At 35.2% G+C, this 18,605-nt stretch overlaps 1 protein-coding gene across 4 annotated transcripts; it reads left to right on the forward strand.

The window, feature by feature from the left end:
• Positions 4,233-18,025, forward strand: LOC109831783 (WD repeat-containing protein 48). 4 transcript variants are annotated; one of them, XM_020399204.1, is made up of 20 exons: positions 4,233-4,389; positions 5,518-5,637; positions 7,108-7,242; positions 7,358-7,516; positions 8,308-8,370; positions 8,447-8,536; positions 8,707-9,012; positions 9,251-9,348; positions 9,899-9,934; positions 10,393-10,513; positions 10,624-10,860; positions 11,510-11,605; positions 11,729-11,794; positions 11,963-12,001; positions 12,090-12,224; positions 13,817-14,187; positions 15,192-15,285; positions 15,485-15,676; positions 16,876-16,994; positions 17,469-18,025. In XM_020399204.1, the coding sequence occupies exons 3-19, from the start codon at positions 7,189-7,191 to the stop codon at positions 16,972-16,974; spliced, it is 2,256 nt and encodes a 751-aa protein (XP_020254793.1). In that variant the 5' UTR covers positions 4,233-4,389; positions 5,518-5,637; positions 7,108-7,188; the 3' UTR covers positions 16,975-16,994; positions 17,469-18,025. The 4 variants fall into 4 exon arrangements, with proteins under 4 accessions (XP_020254793.1, XP_020254790.1, XP_020254791.1 ...); XM_020399201.1 differs by having other exon boundaries at positions 7,108-7,217; XM_020399202.1 differs by having other exon boundaries at positions 7,108-7,217; positions 17,477-18,025.

Here is an 18,605-nt window from a genome sequence, read left to right on the forward strand (position 1 = left end):
CATATGATGCTTTATTTTTTCCACATCTCCTCTAGCATATAAATATAAGGTAACCCTCTGGTCTCATATTATATGATGAATATTATTTATCAAATGGGTCACATAATATTGGCTAACAAAGTCTTTAAATCATTATCGGCTTAATTAAATTAAATACCTTACACTTTATAAAAGTTTTAATTACATACCTCCACTTGTATCTTGTTGCACTTAAATATCCTAATATTTTTTAAAATTATATGTCTGTACCTTCTATACGCAAAAATAATATTTTTAATTTTCGTATATGAATATAATGGTATAATTTTAGGATAATTCTATATTTTCTACTTTTCTATTAATAATTTATTAACATATAATTGTCTATTAATATATTATTAGACATTACTAATAATTAACATGAAAGTTTTACAATAACATTGGAAGTTTTAGGGACCAAGTTAGACAAACTTGAAGTGATAATATAATTAATTAATAATAATAATTAATTTAGTTTAGTTAGGATTAAAATATAATATTTAAAAAATAGGAGTAATATAGTCCACAGAAAGTTTTTCTACAACTTCCTCTTTTAAAGGGAGTATGATTCTAAGCGAAGTATATAATTTCATTTATAATTCAAAATATTGAGACTTATTCAAAATATGAAGCTTAATTTTTTCCACATCTTTTGTACTATATAAATATAAGCTAAGCCTATGGCCTCATATTATACGATGGATATTATTTTCAAAGGAATCACATACTATTGCTTCTGGTTAACAAAGGCTTCAAATCTTTATAGGCTTAATTAAACTTAAATACATAATAGCTTACGAAAGTTACACTCATATACCCGCACTTATATCTTAATGCACTTAAATATCCAATGTTTTATAAAATTACATGATTGTACTTATGTACGTAAGAATACTCTTTATAATTTTTCTATGTGAGTGTCATGATATAATTTTAGGACAGTTCTATATTTTCTACCCCTTCCAAAATAATTTATTAACTTACAATTATCTATTAATATAGTATTATGCATTATTCATAATTAGTACAAGAGTTTTACAATAACATTGGAAGTTTAGGGCTAAGTTAGATAAAATTGAAGTGGCATGTAATATAATTAATTAATAATGATAATTAATTTAGTTAATATATGATTACAGTATAATATAAAAAAAGAATAGTGATACTATAGTCCGTAAAATTTTTTCCTACAACTCTCTCTTTTAAAGGGAGTATGATATGATTAAAGTGTTGATTTATTTTTTGATTATGCATACGTCTATATAATGTCATGCACGAAGCACATCTTCATGGACCATGGTGGCATGTGTAACAAAAAAAGTTTCTTATTTTTCCTATTCATCATTAAGGATTGTAGAAAGGCGCCACCAGTTGGATTCTAGAAGAGTGAGTGGGGTGGCATAGGCTCTTATGGAAACCATATTGCGAATTATATTTCCAATAATGAAAGCTAAGTTTGGTCAATATGCGGATGGTGTCACGTGTGAGCTTTTTAGCATTTTGCCAAGCATTACCAAAAGAGGATAGGTGGGCTTGCATGTTGTCCTCTAGTGGTTTAAGGTTTTTTGGTTGGGTCATAGTGGGCTTGATGTTGTCTGATATTTTTTTTCTTAAATTTAGGGCCCCATGAAGTCACTTTGTTGGTTTCTATAGCATGAGTTTTTCCTATTACAAAGTACTAGTGTCAACATCGTGCAAATCACAACATATTTCCTTCTCCGTTATAGTAATTTTGGTTTTAACTGTTATAATAATATTTTTAAATTTTTAAATTGATACATTATTGTGCTTCTGCTACAATATTCCCGTGTGTTAGAATAATATTTTTTCCCAAAAAACCTACCGCGCAAAGTCTCATGTTGATACAGTAAAATGTTACTGTAGCATAGAAATAAATAAAATGAGTGATTTCATTAATTTGGGGCACATAATTTGAATTTTCTCCTAATTGAGGGAGTTTCTTTTAATTGTCGTCTGTGATTTATTATGAGCTTATCTCTTGAAAATCATAATTAGCTGAGATGTAAGAGATTCATCGATACAAGCTGCAGGTCGACATGCATCGCATAATTATCACGAGGGTTATCATATATGTAGATCGACTATCGACATGCGGATTTTGGGGCGATGAAGACGTATTTAGACCCCCTCGTTTGCTGCAGAAGCTTTTAAACTTGTAATTGCATGGCACTACTTATTTCATAAGATATATTTTTTTTTACTTAAACTGTTTTTTGATCTATTTTTTAAACATTGTACTTTGACAGAAAAATTCTAATATACATCAACCGGTACTTCTTATGTGTACTTTTCAGTCTCCAAAAGCCATAAGGGGCTGTTTGGTTGTATGTTTTTACCATGTAAAATGATGGAAAGTATAAAAAAGTGGGTCCCAATGTCATCTTTCATCACTTTACATTGTTTGTTTAAAATCTCTTTTATATGAAAAGCTTACAACTTTTAATGAGGTATCACCGAAAGCAAAATCACCAAAATTAGGGGATGTTTGGATAAGGTTTTTTGGGTGGTAAAAGAGGAGAAAGCTGCCAAAAATGTCAATTTTTTGAAAGCTTTCCCCCAAAATCACCTTTTTAAGGGGTGATTTTGGGGGAAAGCTGCCAAAAAGCTGACATTTTTTGGCAGCTTTCCTCACTTTTACCACCCAAAAAAAAGGAACCAAACAGCCCCTAGGAGTAATTTTGTTGGAAAGCTTACACAATGTCATAAATATGTCCAAAAAAATAATAAAAAAGTCAAAACATTGTAGAAAGTTGTGAGGTGGATAACCACTTTTCATTTTATGTCATAAATACTCTGGTTTACATTAACTATCCAAACAATGTAATACTATTATTTTAGGATTCACAAAGATTCCTAACCAAACAATGTAAACACTCGAATGAAAATTGGTGAGGTGAATAACCACTTTCTATTTTGTGTAATAAATACTCTAGTTTCCTAAAGGCATCCAAACAGCCCCTAAATTCAAAAAGATTGCGGATGAAAAGTCTTCAAGTTTGACTACAAGCTAAAAGACAAAGGAAAACAAAATTTGATAGTAGAAAAGTCTAAAATTCAAAAGTCAGCGCTCAAATTTCAACTCCTCGATCTTTGATCTTTACTCTTCACATTTTCTTAAATAGAAAAGAGAAAATTTCATACAATTGCTTAATGCGTAAGGACCCAAGAGAAATAATCATAACTTAGTTGGATTTCACATAAACTCTACATTTGTCATGCTCATCCGAATAGCGGCCCTGTCAAGCTAGAGAAAGTGAAGGGGGTAATCTCACCGGAGGGGGAGTCAGGTGCTTCGCTTCAAAGATGCAAATGGGAGAAAAATGCCAAACAAAGGAACCTTCTAAAAGTGAGAAAATGTAAAAGAAAATTCATATGGATGTCATATAACAAAAATGTTTTACACTCGGTACCTACAAATTTGTTCTGTTAAATTTTTTAAGTGAGGACCGAACCAAAATTTTAACATTTGGAACTGTTTTTTTTAGGTTTTCCATAAACCCATACAGACTTTAAACTTTTCTCGTGAGACCCTTACACGTAATTGGCAATTAACTAAAATATCCTCTAGAGACATAACCTCAACTTTTGTTATTTGCCATTTACAAAAAAAGTACCCCTCTATCCCAATTGGAGATTTTTACTCTCACAAGGAAATTTTAATTATTTGTCGGTGATCATTGACATATAAGAGGTCTGATGAGAAAAGTTTAAAGTTCAAAGGGATTTTGTGAGACGCTCCAAAGTTTAGCGCTTGTTTGGATTGAGGGGGATAAGGAAGAAGGGAAGATAGGGGAGCCATTCGCCATGTTTGGAAATATTTAAGAGGTGAAATTATTTACTCTACTTCCCCTTAATTCAAACTCTTCTAATAAGATAAAATTTACTACCCCCAAACTGGGGTATAACCAAAGGGAACGTAACTCCTTTTTATTTTCTCCTCTCTCCTAATTTCCCTTAACTTCACTTAATCTCATTGAAATCCAAACATGCCCTCAGGGGATTGCGAGGTAAAGAGGTCGAGGGGTGCGTGCAAAACTGATCAAAGTTGAGGAGGGGTTTGGTGAAATTAACCTAAAAATGAAGCCAGGGGTCTGGAATTAATTAGGCCAAATTCCAGGGTTGAAAATGTAATTTTAGTATCCCAAATTGGTAGCAGTATCTTCGTCCAACGACCCCCCCAGCTCTCTCTCTCTCTCTCTCTCTCTCTCTCTCTCTCTCCTCAGCTCCATCATCCGAACCTCCAAAGCCCTAGCGCGCGCGATCTCGGCCCGATCTCCCCATCGCAGCTCGATCGCGACACCAGAGAAAACCCTAGGGCGTCGTTCAACCTCCCATCCTGTCGATTCTCAAGTAAGTCTCGATTCACTGTCAAAACTTACTTCTTTTGGCATAATTCGTCTTGTCTTAGGGTTTCTTATGTGAAATTAAGTCGTGTTGAGTAGGTTAGTTCTGGATTCCTGTTTGTAGAGAATTTGTGGCAGATCGCTAGGGTTTTTTTTTCCTCTTAGGGGAAAATATCATTTTTTTTTGCTGTTCCTTAATCCAAATGACGTCAGTTGTTGAAGTGCTCTAAGCTTGAGATTATCCAATTGACGACAATTTTTCGGCGTTTAAAAGTTATGTGTGATGATTTGATTCTGATGATAGCCTGAAACTAGAAGCAGTATCTTTTCTGAGACCAAAATCAGAGGAGAGAGGGCATAGCATCTGATGATAGCCTGAAACTAGAAGCAGTATCTTTTCTGAGACCAAAATCAGAGGAGAGAGGGCATAGCATCTAGAAATTTATTATACGGGTTTCTTGTATCTTTTCTGAGACCAAAATCAGAGGAGAGAGGGCATAGCATCTAGAAATTTATTATACGGGTTTCTTTTTGCCCAAAAAAAAAGAAAGAAAAAGAAAAAGAAAAAAATGGAGAAAGTTATAGTATTTTTTAAAAGAATAGTTTCCTGATTGAATTTGAGAAGCTAAATATCGTTGAAGCGAATGAAGTCCAAATGTAACTGAAATCAGATACAAATATGTCAGTGTTGGTTGGGTGGCACTCTTAACATTCTAGCCGATTACCTTTTCCAAGTAAAAGAAGTAACTTGATGAAAATTCAGGTGAGTGATTAATTGAGTAGTAAGATTTACAATAACGCTTATCAGAAAACTACAACTTGTGGATGCGAAAAAACCTCCTGATCAGCTAAATTTTTAGGTCAAAATTTGAATCTTTATCAGCCTAACATACCAATTCACAAAGCATTACCTAGAAACCTCTATATGGAATGATAGAGCTGTTAATTTCTCAACAAATTTATAGCAAAACCATTAATTCTACAAGATTGAATAGAATAATCTCAATCAGACAAAGAAGTAATCAAATTGTTTGAAACAATGAGGTAGGTCACTATGCGAGATAATAGGGTTTAAAGTTTCACATGAATAGATGCCACTGTTGATTGAGATGATTCTTATAAATTTCGATTGCAGTCTGTAATATGAGATTGATAAGTTGATGTGAGAGAAAGAGAGAAACAAAGAGCAGCTGGCATGGGAAGGGGGCAAGGGGGATGACAGGCATGTCCTCATCAAAAAGCTATTCAGCCAACGGTAGAGTTTAATCTGGCACTATGTTCTTGCTTGGCCATTGATGTCCATTTCAGTGCAATTCTTTGTATAGTTTTGTAGAAATAGATCAAAATGAACTTAATTTATAGAACATGAAAGAATTGCTAGCTAATTCCTATTGTTTCAGTTCAAATAAAAATTCTGACTTTGAGCTTTGTGTTATATTCTGTTCTTATTATTGTGTATATCACTGAGATGTTCATAAGTAACTTCAGCGATGGCAGTTAGGGAGAGATGTTGTGATAGCAAAGGTTGCAGCTGTTAATGTGGATATAGAAAAGATTGCGATTAAAGTTACATGAGTCGTTGGCTGTTGGGATGCGCATGAGTGGTTCTGAACTGAGCATCTAGTGCCATCTGCATGGGAGCTGCTTACACTTAATCATAAGATCTACTCCATCAGCAATGGGACGATACATGAGTGACTTACAATCCTAAGGCTTGCAGCCTTGAAAGAAATACTCTAAAGTTTGTAAAGTTACAGCCCCTGCTTAAATTTCTTTGAAGTTGACTTAATGGAAACCAATGGATTGTACGGTATGACAAACTCCCATATGCATGTGACTGTTATATTGATAATTGGAGATTAAATTGAAACTGAAGATCATCTGATGAAATTGAAGGAGATGCTTTTGAAACCTTAGGAGGATTTTCTGTAGTTTCACAAACCTTAGAGGAATTTTGCCCATAACATATTGATATTGAATTTTTTTTCTAGTGGAAATGTGAAACAAAACTATGGCACATGGGTCATGAGAAAATCTGGATTGGGATTTGGTCTGAAAGGAATATGCTTGATGCTTCATACGTAGCAGTTTGTAGGAGCCAAGCAAATCACATGCTAAGAGGGGACACTTTTATGGTGGAATTTGCTGAATATACAAATTGTGTGATTAAGCATTGTAAACTAAGAAGTGTACATGTCATAGTGGGTGGATTTTATGAGCTATGTGGCGTTGGCTTGGCCTTATTTGTGCTTGAATTTGATGAATGCAATAATATTGTAATTATGCAGTTTGGAAATCACCGAAAATGAACGAAGTTGGATCTTAGTTGTTGGAAGGGTCGATATGTAATTAGATTATGAAAATGTAAGGATTATGTGTTTATTTGCATGTTAAGCAATAATGAGTTGGCATCCAATGGATATTGTACTTTCCTGGACGCTCTCTTGTTTCTGTCATTTTCTATACATTTTTGGGCGTCCTTTAAATTTCCTTTTGGAGTACAAAGCAGTCCTTTTTATTGTTACAATCGTCCAAACTTTTCCTTGACCAAAATAGAGTCTGGCAAAGGGTATTTTAATTCCAGCAAACTCTGTCACTTTTCTGCTTGTGATCTTACTATCGTCCATCTGTTGGTTTGCTCCTCTTTTATTTGGTCTTAATTTTATCCATTCTTCTTGTATTTTATACGTTGGAAAGAAATAATCTAAAATAACAAAAAAATTAGGTACTCTTGCAATGCACCGTGTGGGCAGTGCTGGCAACACATCCAATTCATCACGTCCTCGGAAGGAGAAACGATTAACATATGTGCTTAATGATGCGGATGACTCAAAGGTTTCACAGTGCTCTAGCCATCTTCGTAATTGTTTTTATTCCCCTCAGTATATTCTTATGATAATTATATTATTAGATTGAGTTGTAAGTTTTCAGACGTTTGACAGAACTCTCTGTCTCATATGCTATTTGTTGTTCAGCATTGCGCAGGCGTCAATTGTCTGACAATTTTAAAGGATTCACCTACTGACAGCTGTAATTACCTTTTCACTGGAAGCCGAGATGGAACCTTGAAAAGGTGGTTGCTGACCGATGATGAAGCTAGCTGCTCGGCAACATTTGAGTCGCATGTTGACTGGGTATGATCCTTTGTCAATTTCATATTAGATCTGAAATTAGTAGTAACTTTTATTATCTAAATCATGCTCAGTATGTCATCATCTTCCTGATAATTATGTATTGTACACGAATTTGTTATGATCTTTTATTGCTTGCTATTCTTTAGCTGTAAATCGCTCTGATTACTTAGTGACTTCTCTACTTGAATTATAATCTAATTTCTATTTGTTTAATAAATTTCTTCTTCATCCTTTCTAGTAGTAAGAATTGGCCATTGTACCCTCAAAATGTTGTCATGCTAGCCATTGTACCCTCAAAATGGGATTGAGTATGAAAACATTAATTAAAGTCGAAGAAGTTCCACAAAGAATTGGCCACCTGGTTACAAGTGTCAACCCTGTATATCTGGCAACTTCTTGACGAATGTGACCTTAGTCAGAGAATAAAACAAGTTGAACTCTCTTCTAAGCATTCACGTTAACCTGTAGTCAGATGTATAGCAATTTCTGTACAAATTTTTTCTTTGTATGTGTTTGCATGATGTTCTCACACACATTTTATATATGTGCACATGCACAGAGAAAAGAACAGCTTTTTTGCTGAAAATTTCTGTGGTCAGCTTCATGGTTTCATTTTCTCCATTAAGTGATGGCAAGGAACATTTCCTGGCAAGTCACTGGGAATTACGTATATTTTCTCTTGATTTAATATTTTGCTCATCTTCATTACCACTGCACTTATAGATTTCAATATTTACTTAATTATCTTAGTTTCTAGTGTATTTGGCTTTTCTGAGCATTCCCTCATGCAGGTTAATGATGCAGTACTTGCCGGCAATACCCTTGTTTCATGCTCTTCAGATACGACTGTCAAGGTGCTTTCCTCTACCAAATTTCTTTTTTCATTGCAACAGTTTCCGTTCATTAACCATTTTCTCTTTGTATGTTCAGATGTGGAATTGCTTGTCTGATGGTGCTTGTACACGAACCCTTCGTCAACATTCTGACTATGTTATATGCCTGGCTGCAGCTGGAAAAAATGTAATTTTCCGAAAGATTTTATTGCCTTTTCTTTGTTCAATTATACATATGCATCCATATGGACACACTTGCATACGAAGCATTGAGGACATGTGAATCTCTTGTTGCATGTCTTTTTGTTTTGTGGGTGTGGGAGATTTCTGATCCTTTCGTAGTTTCATTCATTTTAGAGTAATATTGTTGCATCTGGAGGTCTTGGTGGGGAGGTCTTTATATGGGACATTGAAGCAGCACTTCTTCCTGTTACCAAATCTGTCGATGCTGCTGAAGATGAAAGTTCAAATGGACTAAGTAGTTCCGGAAATGGGTTGCCTCTGACAAGTTTACGCACTGTCAATTCAAGCAACAACATACCTGTGCATAACAATCCACCGCATTCTTATAATCCTGTTGCTGCCAAAGGGCATAAAGACTCTGTCTATGCTCTAGCTATGAATGATACTGGAAGTCTACTTGTTTCTGGTGGAACAGAAAAGGTACTGAGTTTCAATTTGCGGACATGATCATGTCCTTTTCTTTCTTTCATAAAGCTCTAGCGTGCATGTCACACACTACATCATGTCAACCTCTATTTAGTGTTAGGATGGGAAAACGCAAACATATGCGACAATTGTTGACATTTTAATTTGCTATGTTTATTTAGATGTGTTCTATAGTAACTTGGAAATTGTTCTCTGTACGACCCTAGCCATCTTACTATGGGATTCCTTACAGGTTGTCCGTGTTTGGGATCCAAGAACAGGTTCAAAGAATATGAAGCTAAGGGGACATACTGATAACATACGGGCCTTGCTGATTGATTCGAGTGGCAGGTTCATATGCTTGGAACTGAATTTTTTTAAAAATTATTATTGATTTTATTTTGAACTTCCGTTCGTGGTAAGAGGATTGAGATTTAAATCTTTGGATACACTTGATTTGACATATGTATATTCTTAAAGTAGCAAATTAAGGCCCTATTTAACCAAGGAGCAAGGGAGTAGGACTTAAGTGTTTAGAAAGAGAAACATAGCAAGAGTTAGGAGTTTGATTTTTGTTAGTTCTTTAGATATAAGAGAAAATGTGAATTAGGAGGGGAGTGTGTAATCCGAACAGAAAGATGCAACCATACCTCTCTAACAGAGGTGGTTTCAAGGGTGCTATTTGTACAGTTTCAAACAACATTCATATTAATATTATTTCCTAGCTCTGGCATATTTTGGGTGTTTGATAAGGGTTAACACCTAATTCTAACTAACTATTCTAGTAAAAGAGTACCAATTGATGTCAACAGTTTGCTTTTGATTTCAATTTAATCTTTTCCTGCTAGTTAACTTGATGTTGACAGCACTGATGGACAAAGCATTTATCATTTTTCTGCAGGTTTTGTTTATCAGGGTCATCAGATTCCATGATTCGGTACCTCTCTCTCTCTCTCTCTCTCGCACATGCTCACATACACATACAGGCATGTTTGTGCATATGCACACCGATATGTAAAATTGGTTCGCGATACCTGTACCTCCCTGTACCATCTCTCCATGCACATGCTGGTACACACACATAAACCAACAAAGAGAAGAAAAAAGTGAGAACACACACTACACCTAATTTCATGAATGGTCGAATGCATCATCAAACTTCATTACAAATAAATATTAAACTAACTGATGCTGATAAAGTATGAGAAAAAAAATGAATTTATTCTTTATAATTTCCTTAGTTATTATGGGGATGGCTTTATACATCTTGCTTGTAGGAGGTTTACAAATTTGCAAAGCGGCCTTCTTTGTTCTCTCTTTCGTGAATAATGAAACTACCTTTCAAGTAACTAATTATTATTATTATTTTTATTTTTTGGTTTTGTTTCGATGTAGTCTATGGGATCTTGGTCAGCAACGCTGTGTACATTCTTATGCTGTGCATACAGATTCTGTTTGGGCACTTGCCAGCACTCCCACATTTAGCCATGTTTATAGTGGTGGGAGGGACCTTTCTGTGCGTAATGAATTTCCCTATTTGAGAAGTAAACTCTATTTTCTTAAGGGTTAACATCTGAACTCTGTCTAATTTGTGTGGCCTCTGCATGTTTCTGAATGTTGTCTCAGGTATACCTAACAGATTTGTCAACAAGAGAGAGTGTTTTACTTTGCAAAAAGGACCACCCTGTTCTGCAGTTGGCTTTGCAAGACGATAGCATTTGGGTCGCATCAACGGATTCTTCTGTTTACCGGTGGCCAGCTGAAGGATGTAACCCACAGAAGGTTTTCCAAAGAGGAGGTTCATTCTTAGCTGGGAATTTGTCTTTTTCTAGGGCAAGAGCTTCTTTGGAAGGATCAGCACCTGTAAGTTGTATTTTATTTTATTTTATTTTTGTTTTCAACGTATGAGTTGTTATGGGGAAAAGATATACTGGCAGGAATATGGTTATCCCCGGTTGTTATGATACTGCTTATTTGTCAAAGTTTTTCCCTCTTCATGTAAGTATAAGGAAATTCTTTTATGCTTTTCCAAGTTCAGCAGCAGATATTGTTTCTCCCACAATATGCATGTTTCTTTTGAAATCTTTCCTTTTATTCGGTTGTATACATTAGTTCGTCCTATTTTTAACTCCTTGCCTTCTAATTCTACAATTTATACTTCCCAACATCCATATGAAGGTTCAAGATGGATATTAAGATTGAGACCCTGGAATTCACCTTATTTCAGTGTCAGTACTAATAGTTCTTCATCTGTGTTGTTGAAGAGGTTATTATTTGATCTCGTGTAATCGTGTAGTTTAAAAATTGCAATCAATTTAAACAGCATGGGTTTGTTAAGTTGGACATGTATTTTTTGTATGTTGCCGGCAGTCTCATTTTGCTTCTCAAAATCTTAGATATTTAGGTTGCTCAACTTTCTTTCTTTGGATGCTTGTTGTTCGTTATATAGTTAGCGCACAATGGTTCCTTTACTACCCCAGGTTTATTTATTTTTTCTTTATTTTTGTTACAGGCCCCTGTTTTCAAAGAACCGTCCATGACAATACCTGGAATTCCAGGAATCGTGCAACATGAAATCTTAAACAATAGAAGACGGGTCTTGACTAAGGTGATATGATGCCTGATTTTTGTGTACATGGAAATACTGCTACTATTTTTGGTGTTCTCACAATTATAAGCATATTCCTTGGTGGATGTATGTTTCCATAACAAAAGGTCATTACGTGTACAGGATGCTGCAGGTTCTGTTAAACTGTGGGATATTACCAGGGGAATTGTAATTGAGGACTACGGAAAGGTACCATTTATTCTCAAAATTTTCTCCTGAGTCCTAAGGCGTAATAGTTTCCGTATTTTGTCCATTATAGCCTTTATGGCTTGCTGAGAGTTAGCTTGCAATTAAGAGGAAGCATCTAGTTTATTGTTTGATGCTATAATTACACATTTTGTTTTTTTAATCCTGTAGGTTGATTTTGAGGAGAAGAAACAAGCACTATTTGAAATGGTACTTTTGCATATACTGTGGGTGAATTATACTTTCCAATGCTATAAAGTATTTCGGGTTCTGAGAAAATTTCTCTCATCTTTTCCAGGTTAGTATTCCTGCATGGTTTACTATGGATACTCGACTTGGAAGCCTGTCTGTCCACCTGGACACGCCACAATGCTTTTCTGCGGAGATGTATGCTGCTGATTTGAATATTTTAGGAGCTGCTGAAGATCACAAGGTACTTACTCTCTCCCCCTCCCTCTCTCCCCCTCTTTTTTTGGTTGACCTCAATCTTGATCCTGTATCCTGAAGTTATAAACGTAGCAAAGTTTCTACTGATCCAAATAACTTGATTACACAAGATTCACTAGTATGGTAGGAGGAATGTTCGTAACGCGATATTTTTTTTACAAGAAGGTATCATCCATTCTTCATGTAATTACTCAAATAGATTATAGGTGTATGAAATTGATGGTAGAACTTCAACTAATTAGAGTTCTGCTGGTACCTTCCTTTTTATAAATCATGATTTCATGACCATCACCATTCATTCGACCGTACCTTTTGAATTATGGAAAGTTGGAATGAGCTCTAAGAAGTGGTTTATTTTGGCAATCATCAATCTAACATCAAACTCTTGAACCACTCCTGTTTGGTTTCTGATTCTTGTTTTGGGAAATTACAAGCGACTAAGGGCCTTGCTATAGACCCAAAGACCGATACCATTCAAAAGGTAATTCTACCTTTCTATTCATGTAAAATAAGCGTAGGAAAGAGTCCATTTCAGAGACGGAACCTGAAGCAGTTTTTATGGGGTATTGCATTACCATATTCATCAGTAGGAAAACATAGCATCCAATTCCAAAATAATGTTGATAGCCTTAGAAATTGGCAAGTTGCAATTATCTTTTATATCCACTGCCTATATAAAACCAAGGCAGATTGTTTTCTCATTCATGCGGGTCTCTAGTCCACATTTTATTGACTGTATTATCTTCACGTATGTGTCTGTCTTAAATTTTCTGTTACATAACACCTTTTATGTATAACTTGAAGGGGCCATTTTTCACTCAAGGGCTTGTCTCACCTTCTCTTTTTCACATTATACTCTTGTCTATGACTTTGACATTGCAGGACACCTATACTTTGATATTGAAAATATCTTCCTATTCTTGTTCACATTAAGTATTTAGTTATTTTAAAATGCCATGCATTTCATTTAGATGTTAGCCTCACGGTTATGTTTTCTTTTTCTTTTTTATTCTCAAGGTTCACACTATTATGTTGTCTATTACTATTTAATTTAAACTGTGAATTTGACAAACTAGACACTGAACATGGAGTATCTATGTTATTTTTAAACATTTCATGGCATAAGGCATGGATTTTAAGCGGTATTAATATGTATCAAACTATCGATTGATTATGAACCTATAATTTTATGGTAGCATCAGGTGTCGGTTTGTAAAGCTGGAAAATGATTTTTCTTTTATTGAGGACGTAACCTTGGCCTTGATTATTTTTAAGCTTTTAATACATGCTTTTTTTTTTTGTCTAGACAAGATTTCCTACTCAGGAGTAAAATGGAATATATTGCATTTGGAAGTTAATCCTGCATCCATTAATAGCTTAATACTTATATCACCATCTAATAGTCATTTCCATATTTGCAGTTATCTTTTCAATATTTTGTCCTTCTATGAGAGAAAAAAGATGTGTGCAGTTAGTGGCATTAAAATTTGGCTCATAATAATCCTTTGGATCTTGCTGCTGATCTTAAATGATTTTTTGAGCTGTTCTACTAATGTGTTGTTTCGCACAAATTTGTAGATCAATCTAGCTCAGGAGAGTCTGCGTGGTCTCTTGGCACATTGGATGGCCAAAAGAAGGCAGAGGATTGGAGCACAAGCATCCTCTAATGGTGATATTTCATCAGCGAGGGATATATCCTTGAGAAATCTTTCCCATTCGAGGATTGAGGTTGATGACACTTCTGAAAACCATAATACAGCAGTGCTCCCTGCTTTTGAATTCTCGACTGTCTCCCCACCATCAATTATCACAGAAGGGCATGGTACATATGGAGGACCTTGGAGAAAGAAAATAACTGATTTAGATGGGACAGAAGACGAGAAAGATTTTCCATGGTGGTGTCTAGATTGTGTGTTGAATGGTCGGATGCCACCGAGAGAAAATACCAAGTATTTTCTTACCTTTATGCACTTTATCATATCCCTGTATTGTTTTATTTATTCTGTGGTCTTCCTGAATGTACGAATAAATGAAACATAGAATCTATCAGTCAGATCTGTGCTAGTATCATATGAGCCTCTTGTTGGTGTCCATGTTTCCTGAGTAGACTTCTGCAGTTTGATCCTTAAGGCACTGATACTTAGATCAGAACGAGGATGTCCAATTAAGCAAAATGGACTGGAAGTGAACAATGTTTCCTTGATTTAACTATAAAAATGCTAGTAGTAAAGAGAGATTGAAAATGAATTAAAGTATTAGTACTAAGTAGAATGGTTTTGATCTTGAATATTAGTTTTAGTTCCTTTGGCTGCAACCTTGGCAACTTCCTATCCTATATTCTGTGATGTAATAGGCACTTTCCATACTTTTTCAGTCAGTACACATATTTTGAAATGGTGACAAGTGTGCACATGTACTGGTTGTTTTGACGCTTGATTTCTTGTGCTGAATATCAGATCACAGAGAAGAAAACATCTATAAGGTGCACATTGATAAAATGAAAGATGGGAAATGGGCAAGGGAGTGAACAGAAAATTTAGTTGAATCTTTGGAGGGAGAGGATATTGTAACTGAAGAGTCCAATAGTTTGTTTCTTACAGATTTGAATGAAAACTCTATTTAAAGAATGCAAAAAATGGACGCATGCTTCACTAGCTGGTATTTGAGACTAGAGGAGAGAAGTTTATCCATGACCGTCCTTCCATAGGAACCAGGCATTGCCCACTACCAAGATCATTTGATATTAATTTTTATTTTCCACCAGACGTAGGTTGATCCCATATGCACTTGAGAATTCAGGGAGAGAAGTAAGTTCTTTTCTGCTTTTGCTTGTGAACACAACTTTTAATCTCTTCTGTAAGTCTCTTTTTCGGTCGAATAAACATTATTACAGTGATGTTCCTACTCAAGCACAATTCTTTTATTTTCTGATCTAGCTCTCTGTCTCCTTCAGGTGTAGCTTTTATTTGCACCCTTGTGAAGGCTCAACCATACCGGTGATCACCCAAGGCAAACTGAGTGCACCCAGGATATTGCGGATACATAAAGTAAGTACTAGTTGATTGTCCAAATCGTCACACTACTGATGCAGCTAGTTGGCGACTGTATATATTTTAGTTTACAGTCTGGTCGCATGCAAACATTTTCATATCTATGTTGAAATGTGACTTTGCAAGCCTTGTTAGATTTGTGCACGTATTTTTCATGAAACACCTAGTTATAAGGCTTGTTACAATTGGTCTGCAGGTAATTAACTATGTGATTGAGAAAATAGTTCTCGATAAACCATTGGATGGAGGAAGTTCGGATGGAACATTTGGTTTGGGATTGAGTGCAGGACAATCACAACTTTCATCTATTGGAGACGGCTCTTTGCGGTCAGGGCTAAAACCATGGCAAAAGGTGAAGCCATCCATAGAGATCTTGTGCAATAACCAGGTAAGTGCAAAGAAATTATCTTGACTGCCATCCACATGATTAAGGTTAATTTTGTTGTACATTAAATTTAGGAAGTTTTGGACGCCCATGGTGGTTCAGTTCTTGCATTGTTTGCTCGAAGCTGTTTGTTTGCCTAAAAAAAGAGGGAAATCAAAGAAAATGAAACCTATTTCTAAGAAAAATAGGTTTTGGGATTGTTTGGTTGGCTAAAAAAAGAAGGAAATCAAAGAAATGGAGATGAGATGAGATGAATTGTCACCTTATTATAGGATGATGTGAGTGATTTTTTAAGAAAACTTGTTTTGATGTTGTTTGGTTGGCGGAAAAAATAAGGAAATGAATTATAAGAAACCTATTTATTGTAATATGTTGTTTTCTTTTGTTTGGTTATTTCTTAAAAATAAGAAAATAGATGAGATGAGATGAGTTGTCATTATATTATTGGATGATGTGACCCACACTTAAGGAAATTGTTTTCCTAGCTTTTTGGGAGGAAAACAAAGAAATAAAATGTTAATGAGATGAGATGAGTTGTCACAATCTTACAATCTTATTGGATGATGTGAGTGATTTTTAAATATGAGATGAGATGAGTTAAGTGATGTTGTGGATGAAAATAATATTTTATTAGATGTGGTGGATGTGATGGATGAGTTGTTGGATGAAAATAATATTTTATTAGATGTGGTGGATGAGTTGTTGGATAAAAATAATATTTTATTAGATGTTGTGGGTGAGTTTTATGGATGAAAATAATAAAATTGTACCCTTTGAGATTTCTTGGTTTTCATTTCTATTTAATAAGATCTCATTCTATTTGCATTTTCCATCACCCTGGGAGTGGTAGTTGTGTATTGTTTCCTTTTGGTGCTGCTAATCCCGACAATTCTGAATTCTCTCTCCTCTCTCTTCTTAAACCAAGTTTCCCATTGTTTTTGTTTATTTTGTATCATTGTGTCATTGTTTTTCAGTCATCTTGTATTGTGCATAAGATAGACTTCTTTAGTGTTTGCTAATCATTTAAATTTGTTTGGTATGAATAAGCTTTCAAGGTCCTGTTCATATTGCTAACTTTTAGAGCACCACTCCATGAACTTAAGGATGGGCGGATGTCATAATTCATATCTACTGAATTAATTTATAACTGTTTTTTCCCCTTTATCTATAACAATCTTTTCTTATACAAATTCCTTATGTAGGTGCTGTCACCTGAAATGAGTTTGGCCACTGTACGAGCTTATATTTGGAAGAAGCCAGAAGATTTGGTCCTCAATTACCGATTGCAACACTCAAGATGATCCTGCACTTTCCTCGAGAGGTTAGTACTACATAGCCTGCCGACAACATAACTCTAAAACTAAGCTGTTCTTTTGGGCATTGTATTTTGTTTATGTACCCCTTAAACCATGTGTATTTACAAAACTACCTCCAAAATCTCAATGGTTGCAAAATTCCTCTCACCAACCCCCCAATCATCAACTCTGAAAGAAAACCCCAAATAAGCAAATCATCAACTCTGTTGGATACTGTGAATAAAATTTTGACTATTTTATTGACACTTTTAAACTGCAATTACAAATTAGTCTATCTAAGTTGATGATTTGAGGGGTAGTTTCTTTTTTTCCAAAGTTGAGATTTGAGGGGGCATGCAGACACTCGATTTTGGGGGTAGTTTTGCAAATACACATGATTTAAGGTGAATTTATACTAAAAACCCATTTAAAAAAAATGTTTCGCAAATCTCAGATCTAACTTGTTACCTGCCTTACGGATTAGATTATTTCTTATGAAGGTATCCAGTTATCAAGCAAGGAGTCTGCTTCTGCTTGGGATGTATGATACCTTGTTTAGTGATTCTTCTTGAGTGTGCTTCCTAGTTTCCACCAAACTAGGATATTTGTTTTCATGTAAATCAGAGGATTAAGATCTTCGGTGAAGCTAATTCTTTAAGGGCCGCAATTTGGTCAGCATGAAAGCTCCTGAGGTTTTATCCTACACGGCGGTGTTATAGCATTATGTAAAGGGTGGATGCTATAATTCCGAAGAGCATCAATTGACAACATGAGTATCCAATATCTCCTATATTACAAGGCTTAGATAGATGATGCCAAAAATGTTATAGATGTGGGAGTGCCGAAAACGATGTTATGGGAGTAATTCCCTTGAAATAAAATGGTGCTTAAAAGCATTTCTTGTTTACCTCAAGCGGAGCGTTTGCATTGTGAGATTGCTTCTAGTAAAGCTGCCAATTTTGGAAAAATTCTATCGTTTGATATTGTGATATATTTGACATGTACTTGCTTGTACATTGGGAGATTGCTGGAAGGTGTTAATTTTTTTTTCATGCTATACTATGGATGTTTGATTAAGGGTGCTAAACTGTATCCGTATCCGAGAAAATATTTGTAATCGTGTCTGTTAGGATACAAATATATGGTTACTCAAATTTATAACCGATAGGATGTGGTTACATATATGGTTTTGTAGCGTAACAGCAGTAAGTTTTGCTGAAAAGTCCACTTATACACAGGGATGAGACTGATAGGTTCCCCTACCAAAGCTTTTCTTGCCGCTTAAGGTGGGAACGTTTCGGTTAAATTGTCATTTTCTTTCTTCTCCTCTTTATTTTTTTCGCCCCTCAGTTCTTTTTTTTAAATTTTTTTATCTGGTGGTTGGTTCCTTCAGTTAAAGCCATCATGATTATCTTTTTTGCGCAGTGGTCAAATTGCTTACAATTTTTTTTGACGAAAATGTAACTGGACTTGATGATGAAGATAAAACATCTCAAGGAGAAAAAGGAACCAAGCCCTGTGTTGTCTGCCAACTGAGGACCAGTTCTGAACCTTTTCAGTCTCGGTACGGCTAGTTCCCTTTTATTTTCTTTTATTTTTTTTTAAAGTTTTATTTTCAACAGAGCAACAAGTGGACA

The sequence above is a fragment of the Asparagus officinalis genome, chromosome 2, assembly GCF_001876935.1.
Source record: "Asparagus officinalis chromosome 2, Aspof.V1, whole genome shotgun sequence".
NCBI lineage: Eukaryota > Viridiplantae > Streptophyta > Magnoliopsida > Asparagales > Asparagaceae > Asparagus > Asparagus officinalis.